Consider the following 10,409-nt stretch of genomic DNA (forward strand, 5'->3'; position numbering starts at 1 on the left):
AGCCTCCACCAAACTTCAGTGTGCAAAAGAAAAGCACACCACACCCACGTGCTATCAATCTGCTTACCAGAAAGATATGAAAACAAGCGGGTCTCCAAGGGCTTAGAGACTTATGACTACCTTTACTGTAGTCCTGATGTCCTTTTGATATGTGACGACCTGATTATTCCCATGATCTGCCTGTCAATGATGGAGTGTGCCATTCGGATCTACTGTTAACCCTTTGCATCATATGATTACATTGCTTGTTTTCATATCTTTCTGGTAAGCAGATTGATGCACGTGGGTGTGGTGTGCTTTTCTTTTGCACACTGAAGTTTGGTGGAGGCTTCACGTCATCTCTACTCCTTATTGATTTTCTATGGACTATCACATTTATTTGTAAATTTGTTTCACCTAAGCGCTGCATTTTGACTATTTAACTTTAAAGAATAACTGTTCCTTAAAATGCTTTCCTTACCTACTACAGTACAGACAGTTGCATTAAAGAATGCATAATTACCAAATAATAGTTTATACAGCTACTGTAGTATCTTACTTTCGCAAGCTAGACTTGCACGTACCTCCAAGAAGTGTTCCTTGACCTTCCACTTCACATACAGAAACAGCGTCCACTACAGAAGCACCACATGTGTGCGTTACGTCATTTCCCATGCGCCTAAGAAGCCGCTGTAGAAATCGGCACATGCGCAGTAGAAGCAGAGGATACCGATCTGCATGCTACACCGTCTTGCTCTTACCTGCTAGTGAATGCCATGCAGCTTTTAGCAGGGTCAACGCTTTTACGGGCTTGTTGTCCCAATCTTAGAGCCTGTCAGTTATCATCTACCCGTGATCTGCCCGTAATTCGAGTCGCTCGACGTACACAACTATGGCTGGAGAGGTTGGAAAAGCGCCAGATCCGACCAGTTGCTGCTGCCAAGCCCGGGACACTTCTGATCAGTACTCGCAGGCGGGAACTCAACCAGGCATTTACGGAGACGTATAGCATGTGGGAACAACCCAGTTTAGTTAGCGGTGGATGGAAGCATCGCAAATCTCGAGGAGATTATTTCACTATTAACCGCTATCGGGAGCACCGTGAGTGGCCGGAGACTGAAGACACATTTCGTGCTCTGAACCTGGATGAAAACGTAGTATCAGCGGTGGAGGCATTGAACATCACTACACCTACCTGGGCGCAGAAGGAGGTTATTCCGAGTCTGCTCCGGGGCCACAACGTACTGTGTGCTGCAGAGACGGGTTGCGGGAAAACCCTGGCCTATTTGCTCCCTATCATGCACCTGCTAGTGAAACGTAAGGACTTTTGTCCGGACAGCCCTCGCAGTTTAGTTTTAGTACCTTCCAGGGAACTTGCAGGTCAGGTAACTTCAGTGGCTCGCAGGCTTGGCTCGCAGCTTGGAATTACAGTGCAGTTTGTGGGAGGAGGAAGAAGTCGAAGAGTAACCGAGAGGAAGCTTGAAGGGATGTCCATTGATTTATTAGTGGCTACACCGGGAATTCTCTGGAAAGCACTGAAATGGAATAAAGTTTCTTTAGCAGACCTTAATTACATTGTTTTAGATGAAGCCGATACACTGTTTGACAAAACTTTTAATGAACTTGTTGAAAGCATTCTCATGCAAACTCAAATAGCTTCCAATGCAAAGGAAGTGCAAGGTCTTCACAGGAATGCCCAGTTAGTGCTAATCGGAGCCACTTTCCCAAAAGGGGTTGAAGACATACTCAGCAAAGTATTAGATCTGGGCAGTATTCACACAATCAAAAGCACAAAACTACATTTACTCATGTCCCATGTGCAACACACTTTTAAGAGAGTTAAAAGAGCAGACAAAGTCCCTGAATTACTGCAAATTCTGAAGCAACATGCTGCAGAAAAACCTAAGCCAGGCATTCAGATTTTTTGTAATGCGTCAAAAACTGTGAACTGGCTTAGTTACATATTGGATGACCATGGCATCAAGCACACTAGGCTCCATGGCAGAATCCCTGCTGACCTTCGGCTTGGTATCTTTGAAGCTTTTCAGAAAGGTCAAACTGATGTGTTGGTTTGCACAAATGTAGCTTCCAGGGGGCTTGACAGTTGCAGAGTAGGTACTGTGTTTAACTTTGATTTTCCCGACAACATAGAGGACTACATGCACAGAGCAGGAAGGGTTGGCCGTGTTGGGAGCAAAAGCCAAGGCAGTGTACTGAGTTTTGTCACACATGCCTGGGATGTCGAACTGGTGCAAACTATTGAAACTGCCGTGCGCAGGAGAAGCAACCTTCCTGGCATGAAATCTAGAATACGTGACTCCATACCAAACAGATATGTTAAAGAAAATGAAGAACTGGCAAATTAAAATACACACGCATATAGGGGTATATATGTGTCTTATGTATATTCCTTTAAAAGTAAAGTGAAAAGGTATATTGTGTTGCAATATTTTTATTACAGGATGATTCTTATTGCACCGTTACCAGAAATAAAAAGAACCTTGAGTGGTAATAAGTAAGTTGCTGTTCCTTGTGTTTAAGGCCCTTGTACCTTAAATCTCAGTGTTTTCATGTGTCTGGATGATGTACTAACATTTACACCCAGATACAAAGGCTGGTAACTCAAGCGTTTTGCATTCTGGGCATGCGGTCCTAAATGTTAGTATTACTTGGTACAGCACCTGTCTCTGTACAGCCTCGTAGACTTTTACAGGTTGCTGGCAGTAGGGCTGGATGGAGTATCAGTGTCATCTGGCCACAAGAAAAGGGAAGCGCCACCTAAGTGCAGTATAAAAATAAGCTGATTTATTTGCAAAGTGTTAAAAACACTCACAAGATGTAGAATGGAAAAATGCTCATCAAGTAAATGCACAGTATCGGCTGCTCCTCCCCGTCCTGCAGGCACCACCAACCAGGATCCCGACAGCTGTAGATGTTGTAGAATAGGCTAGGACGCCTAGTAGGAACCAGAAAGGCCATGCCAACCAGCGTAGAATGCACAGGCGGATGTGAAGTGACCAGAAGAATGAAAGGCTACACGCAGGGCCAGTGTACTGTCGAAAAGTGGCCCCCATCGCATAGTGCCCGGTATGTACTGCGCATGCGCCATACGGAACAGCACAACGGGCTGACGTAACCCGGGCATATGCGCACATCGTAGGAGGCATCTCTCGATAGGAGATGCCATTTCACAGGCACAATTTAAACCTATACAAACAGCAGTGGAGACCGTAGTTCTCAAATTGTGTATCGCTGCTGCTGGAGGGCAGCTAGTGGTTGTGTTGAAAAGTTAGTTTTCTTTGTGTTGCAACCTGCTCTTTCACACAGGCAAAACCGGCTGTTCAACACAGCAAACCTGCCCGGCAACACAGACAAAACTGGACCATCGGCACACTGTAAAGCCGCCCCGCAACAGCGAGGCACAATGTGAGAGCTACGGTCTCCCCCGCTGTTTTGTATAGGTTTCAATTGTGGCCGTGAAATGGTATCTCCCATCGAGAAATGCCTCCTACGATGTGCGCTTGGGCCCTGGTCACATCGCTCCAGCTGATCGGCAAATCAGCTGAAGTGTGGCTCTGTCATGCACGGGTACTATTTGATGGGGGGCACTTCTCTACAACACCAGTGTTGTACCGCAATCGCTTTCCCCAACAAAATCTGTTAACCCTGGCTGTCGACTGAGATCTGAACTCCAGCCCTCTGCACTGCTGATCCTTCTACTCTCCCCCGAATGCTAATCATCCTTCTACCGCCCCCGTGCACGTCTCCAGTTTTCTGGGGAAACCTATTTTGGTACAGACACTGGAAGTTCTCTCCGCGGTCTCTATTATGTCATCATTATTAGTCCAACAATATCACCTGGAAGGATGAAGACTCTTCTGTTGTTGTTATTATTACTCCTCGCACATAGATAGAGAGATAGATATCTATCTCTCTATCAGTATACACTATATGTCCAATTTTTATTCTTACCCCTCCTACGTCATCATTATTATCCCCTCCTATTATTTAATATTATTGTTATCCCTCTTATTTTTAGAAAAACAGGAAAACGAAGGCATCTCACAGTAACGCTGCTGCTGTCAGATTTGGTTTCCCCAGCTTTTCAAGGTTTAAACTAATTCAGACAACCCCCCCCCCCCCCCCCCCTTCCCTGAGTGCCATCACTAGTGCCATCCTAACTAAACTATGCTCACCCCTTTTCCACTACCTGGACTCCTGTCAAAGAAAAGCAGGGGAAACTCAGATACATAGGGCTTGCATTCTGATTTGTAATCCTAAACGAACATTTTGACAGTCACAATTTTGCTTCACGGTTCAAGGGTTAAACTGCTTTCTGTTCTCTTTCCCTAACTGCTACACACTCGGCTACAGCATACCCACTGTTCCATCTCTCCTCTGACCCTGGCATTTCAAATGTTAAAATCACTTGTATATGATTTCCTTGACTGCTCTACTCTTCAGATACACCATCCTCACTCCTGCTTCTCCCCATGGACCCTTTATGTCCAGGGGAAACAGATGATAGCAAGCTGCCTATTGCTATCAGATTTGGTTCCACCCACACCCCACTGTGGCTTCCACAGCATTTCAAGGGTTAAAATCACTTGTATATGGTTTCCCTGGCTCTTCCCCACTTTGTATTGACTATCCTCACTCTTCCTTCTTTCCTTTGACCCTTTCTGTCCAGGGAAAAGGATTCTGGTAATAAGCTGCCTATTGCCATCAGATCTGTTTTCCCCTCCTCTATATAGCTTCCACGCTCTTCATGGGTTAAAATAACTTTATGTATGGTTTCCCTGACTGCTCCATACTCCGTGTAGATCATCCTCACTCTTCATTCTTACCCCAGACCCTTTCTGTCCAGGGGAAACTGATTCTGGTAGTAAGCTGACTATTGCTATCAGATCTGGTTCCCCCTCCCCAATATAGCTTCCATGGCATTTCAAGGGTTAAAAACACTTGTGTATGGTTTCCCTGACTGCGCCACTCTTCAGATACACCATGCTCACCATTCCTTCTACCCATGGACCCCTTCTGACCAGGGGAAAGGCATTCTGATAGCAAGCTGACTATTGCTATCAGATCTGGTTTCCCCTCCCACTATAGTTTCCATGTCATTTCAAGGGTTAAAAACACTGTGTCACAAGTGTTTTAACCCTTGAAATGCCATGGAAGCTATATTGGGGAGGGGGAACCAGATCTGATAGGAATAGGCAGCTTACTACCAGAATCAGTTTTCCCTGGACAGAAAGGGTCTGGGGTAAGAATGAAGAGTGAGGATGATCTATACGGAGTATGGAGCAGTCAGTGGAACCATATACAAGTGTTTTGAACCCTTGAAATGCCATGGAAGCTATATTGGGGAGGGGGAACCAGATCTGATAGCAATAGCCAGCTTGCTATCAGAATCAGTTTCCCCTGGACAGAAAGGGTCTGGGATAAGAATAAAGAGTGAGGATGATTTATGCAAAGAGTAGAGCAGTCAGAGAAACCATATACAAGTGTTTTTAACCCTTGCAATGCCATGGAAGCTATATTGGGAGGGGGAACCAGATCTGATAGCAATAGTCAGCTTGCTATCAGAATCAATTTCCCCTGGTCAAAAAGGGTCCATGGGGAGAAGGAATAGTGCGTATGGTGTATCTGAAGAGTGGAGCAGTCAAGGAAACCATACACAAGTGTTTTTAACCCTTGAAGTGCCATGGGAGCTATATTGGGGAGGGGGAACCAGATCTGATAGCAATAGGCAGCTTACTACCAGACTCCATTTCTCCTGGACAGAAAGGGACAAAGGAAAGAAGGAAGAGTCAATACAGAGTGGGGAAGAGTCAGGGAAATCATATACAAGTGATTTTAACCCTTGAAATGCTGTGGAAGCCACAGTGGCTTCTGATAGCAATAGGCAGCTTGCTATCATCTGTTTCCCCTGGACATAAAGGGTCCATGGGGGGAAGCAAGAGTGAGGATGGTGCATCGGAAGAGTAGAGCAGTCAAGGAAACCATATACAAAAGATGTTAACATTTGAAATGCCAGGGTCAAGGGAGAGATGAAACAGTGGGTATGCTGTAGCCGAATGCGTAGCAGTTAGGGGAAGAGAACAGAAAGCAGTTTAACCCTTGAACCGTGGAGCAAAATTGTGACTGTCAAAATGTTTGTTTATGATTACAAACCAGAATGCAAGCTCCATGTATCTGCATTTCCTCTGCTTTCCTTGGACAGAATGGGTCCAGGAGTGGAAAAATGGTGAGCGTAGTTTAGTTGGGATGGCTCGAGTGATGGCCCTCAGGGAGGGGGTGTCTGAATTAGTTTAAACCTTGAAAAGCTGGGAAAACCAAATCTGACAGCAGCAATGTTACTGTGAGATACCACTGTTTCCTATGGCTAAATAGAGTCCAGGGTGAGTAAAAACTGTTTTTAGACCCTCCAATGTCCCCAGTACCTCCAATGTCTCCAGTGACTCCAGTATCCCCCCCCCCCCGTTTCTCCAGTGATCATAGTATGCTCTGTGACTCCAGTGTCTCCAGTGATCCCAGAGACCTCAGTGTCTCCAGCCCCCAGTGATCCCAGTGTTTCTTGTCCCCAGAGTGCCCATTGTCCCCAATGTCTCCACTGGTTCCAATGTCCCTAGTGACGTCTGTGACTCCAGTGTCTCCTGTGATCCCAATGTCTCCAGTGACCTCAGTGTGTCTAGTGTCCCCAGTGACCCAAGTATTTCCAATGTCCTCAGTATGTCATGACCTCAGTGTGTTCAGTGACTCCAGTGTGTCTAGTGTCCCTAATGTCTCCAGTGGCCCCAGTGTTTCCATTGTCCTCAGTGTCTTCAATGACCTCAGTGTGTCTAGTGTCCCCAGTGATCACAGTGTCTCCAATGTCTCCAGTGGCCCCAGTGTTTCCAATGTCCTCAGTGTCTCCAATGTCCCCAGTGTGTCTAGTGTCTTCAGTGTCTCCAATGTCCCCAGTGTGTATAGTGTCCCTGGTGTTTTTAATGTCCCCAGTCACCCCAGTGACCCTAGCGCTCCTGCAAATGTGACCTCACATCATCCTGTGACTCAGGCGCTCTCTGAGCCTCAACCTGACACCTCTCTATGAACTTCTCCCAACTTTATGTTAGGACAATCATCACACTCACTATAGGAATTCCTTTATGTCTATTCTGTTTATTCCCTCATTTGATAAAATAATAGGAAGAAATGATAATGATGACGTGTATACTGATAGATAGATAGATAATAGGTGGTAGGAGTAATAATAATAATAGGGACTGCGGGGAGAACTTCCAGTGACTAAAAATAATAGGAGGGATAACAATAAATAATAGGAGGGGGTAATAATGATTACGTGTGTATACTGTACTGTATAATGATGACATAATAGGGACCGCAGGGAGAACTTCCAGTGTCTGTACCAAAATAGTTTTCCCCAGAAAAGCGGGGGCGGTAGAAGGATGATTAGCATTTGGGGGAGAGTAGGAGGAGCAGCAGTGCAGAGGGCTGGAGGGGCGGAGTTCCGATCTCAGCTGAGAGCCAGGGGAAACAGATTTTGTTGAGGAAACCGATCTCGGCGCAATAGCTAGTAGGGCCAGCCCTACCGTGGGTCCCGGTGGGTCCACGGGACCCGGGCGGCAGGTTCTGAGGGGGGGCACATTGACACCCAAGAAGACAGTGGCGGAACTCCCACCCGATCACGCCGCCCGCGCTGCTCCTTATTGCACTATGAGGGTGGCCCGGGTGGCACCGCTGCTGTTAGAGGTAATGGCAGAGCACTTGCTGCCATACCCGCACAGCGGACCGCCGCCCATCCTCTCCGCGGCTCCCCCCCAATGCTACTGACATGTCAGGACAAGAAAAGGCAGCTGGCCATCTCATGGCCAACAGCGTTAAAGGGGGAGGAGCTTCCTGCTGTGCACGGAGACCCCATAGTGAAAGAGGAACGTCTGACACTGAGAGCAAGTAAATGTCAGCGCCATTGATCTCATCTCGACCACCCCTGCCTGTATCTAAACCCTCCACCACCCCTGCCTGTGTCTAAACCCCGCCACCCCTGCCTGTGTCTAAACCCCCCCCACCACCTCTGTGTCTAAACCCCCCCCGCCACCCCTGCCTGTGTCTAACCCCCCCGCCTGTGTCTAACCCCCCCGCCTGTGTTTAAACCCCCCCACTATCTCTTCCTTGACCCAGACAGCACAAGGTCTTGGGCCAGCCCTGGCTACACGCTGTCAGAGTGCGTAGCCTGCTATTCTTCTGGTCCTCCTACTCATCCACTGATGTCACATCCACCCATGCATTCCACGCTGGTTAGCATAGACTTCCTGGTTCCTACTGGGTATCCTAGCCTATTCTTCATCTACAACAGTCTGGATTCTGGTTGGCGGTGCCTGTGGGACAGAGGAACGGCCGATACTGTGCATTTATTTTATGAGCATTTTTCCATTCCACATCTTGTGAGTGTTTTTTTGTTTTTTTTTAACCCTTTGCAAATAAATCAGCTTATTTAATACTGCACTTAGGTGGCTCTTCCCTTTTCATTCCCTCCACACAGCTGGCCCAATTCTGAGGATAGCAGCTGCTGGTGCAATATTTAACTTTTACTAATGTATAGTATATGGACTTGTTTGGTCACTTGCTTACCCCAAGTGTATTAACATGCTTGCTGGGCATTGAACCTCTGTACGCCAAAATACCCTCATCATAATTACTGTCTGGCCACAAGAAAACATCAGAATCCAAGGCACGGGCTAAATGCCCAATGTGCATGAGGCCTAAAGGTGTAGGCCCTGGGGCTGACATTCTTAAAGTGTTTGTTAACCCAAAAAAACAAAACCAGATACTGTTCCTTTAAAGCAAGTTATACAGAACAGTGCTTGTGCAGTGTCATTTGGCCCCCTGTATACCCTAAAAAACCTGGCTGTTCCTGCCTGGCTATAGCCTCCACCCTGCAAACAGACCACATTAATTATGGCTGCTAAGCCCCTGATAGCGTGGTCTGTTTCCGTGATACCCTCAGCCGCAGCTCTCCTGTCTGCAGCTCTCCCTGTGTCTGTGTCTTCCTCCTCCCCTCTCCCCTCCCCTCCCCTCCCCTCCCTGCTCGTACCTGAGCCCGCCCTCCTGCTCCTGCTTTTCTCTATCTCCTATAAAATCATCTTATCCCCTCTGTACCTTAATAATATGTGTCCCTGTGCGTGTTTAATGTAAAAAATCTGCCGATCTGTACCTTGTATGAGCGCGGCTCCAGGCACTCAGCTGATTGTCGGCTCTTTGTCTCTTCTCTCCCCCTCCTCCCTGATGACAACAGTGAGATGGCTCAGCACCGCCCACTGCAGTTGTGAGCCGGAGAGAGGAGGAGGAGGAAAGGAATCAGCTGTGCGCTTATATCAGTACAGATCGGCAGATTTTTTACAGAACAAAGGCAAAGGGACACATCTCATTAAGGTACAGAGGGGATAAGATGATTTTATAGAAGTGGGTTAACAACCACTTTAAAGGATAAGTTCATATTTTGAACAAAAATATTAAATGCATAGGTAAAAAAAATGTGCATTTATTGTTTTTTTTTTACGTCGCAGCCTATAAAGCATTGCACCTGTGATCAGATTGCAGGTGCAATGCCCAGATCCTGCAGACTCAGTCAGCTGTCTGATGTCCTTCCCATGTGGGCAGACAGTTACTTTAGTCCAGGAAGAATCGATGAACTACAAGAGCTCACTAGCACCCTCGCAGTTAATTGAGAACTACAAGTCACCTGCCACTGTGGAAGATGGTACATGTAGTTTAAATATCATTTTTTTTTTTTTAATGAATGATGCAGCTGTGTGGGCAGAGCCCCACACAGCGATGTTGTTTTCAAGTTGTGACAGCAGGGGCAGGGAGAGGGTCCCCTGCCTTCTGTTACAATGAAAGATCGGCAGGGGGGTGCATTGTTTTAACATGTTTCGCCCTAAATACAAGTGTAACATGTTAGAAAGGTGAGCTTATCCTTTAACTGCGCACAAAGTTAAAGATGAACTCCAGGATAAGCAAATGTTTAAATACAGGAATTGTGTGTATTTTTAATAGCATCTTGGTGCACTTTGTGTATTCCAATTCTGTGCAGTAATTCAGTGTGGCGCTTTGCCTTTGTGCACAAGCTTTCTGTAATAAAGACTGGTCACTGCTGCATTCTTTGAACAGGCTGATTGGGCTGGCTTGTCTAACGCCCCTCACTGTACTAGACAGCTTGTAGTGGGTGAGGCCTGCTCAGTCCCTCGCACACTGAAGATACAGCTGCTAATTTCACAAGGAAATATCTGGGTTTGAAAAGGCATTTGGTGTGCACAAAGTCCATTTATATCCTTTTTACGGCTATTGAGAAACGTTAAAGTGGTATTAAAGCTTTTGTTTTGTTTTTTTAAATAACAAACATGTTATACTTACCTTCTCTGTGCAGTGGT

The 10,409-nt window shown here is 46.4% G+C and overlaps 2 protein-coding genes across 14 annotated transcripts in view; one reads left to right on the top strand and one right to left on the bottom strand.

Annotated features, from left to right (window-relative positions):
- Positions 1 to 1,352, bottom strand: part of DUS2 (dihydrouridine synthase 2) — a 1,383,726-nt gene extending 1,382,374 nt beyond the window's left edge. For 8 of the 13 annotated variants that reach the window (XM_073605118.1, XM_073605124.1, XM_073605120.1 and 5 more), the window contains exon 1: positions 564 to 706. The gene's annotated coding sequence lies outside the window, so the exon portion shown is untranslated. Of the gene's footprint in view, positions 1 to 538; positions 707 to 1,174 lie in introns of those variants that run through there. The other 5 variants (XM_073605114.1, XM_073605115.1, XM_073605117.1 and 2 more) reach the window with 4 other exon arrangements.
- On the top strand, positions 648 to 2,501 carry DDX28 (DEAD-box helicase 28). The gene has a single exon (XM_073605128.1). It carries the CDS (start codon positions 756 to 758, stop codon positions 2,343 to 2,345), a length of 1,590 nt encoding a protein of 529 aa, XP_073461229.1. The 5' UTR covers positions 648 to 755; the 3' UTR covers positions 2,346 to 2,501.
- The last annotated feature ends 7,908 nt before the right edge of the window (positions 2,502 to 10,409 follow it).

The sequence above is a fragment of the Aquarana catesbeiana genome, linkage group LG11 (assembly GCF_042186555.1).
Source record: "Aquarana catesbeiana isolate 2022-GZ linkage group LG11, ASM4218655v1, whole genome shotgun sequence".
Taxonomy (NCBI): Eukaryota; Metazoa; Chordata; class Amphibia; order Anura; family Ranidae; genus Aquarana; species Aquarana catesbeiana.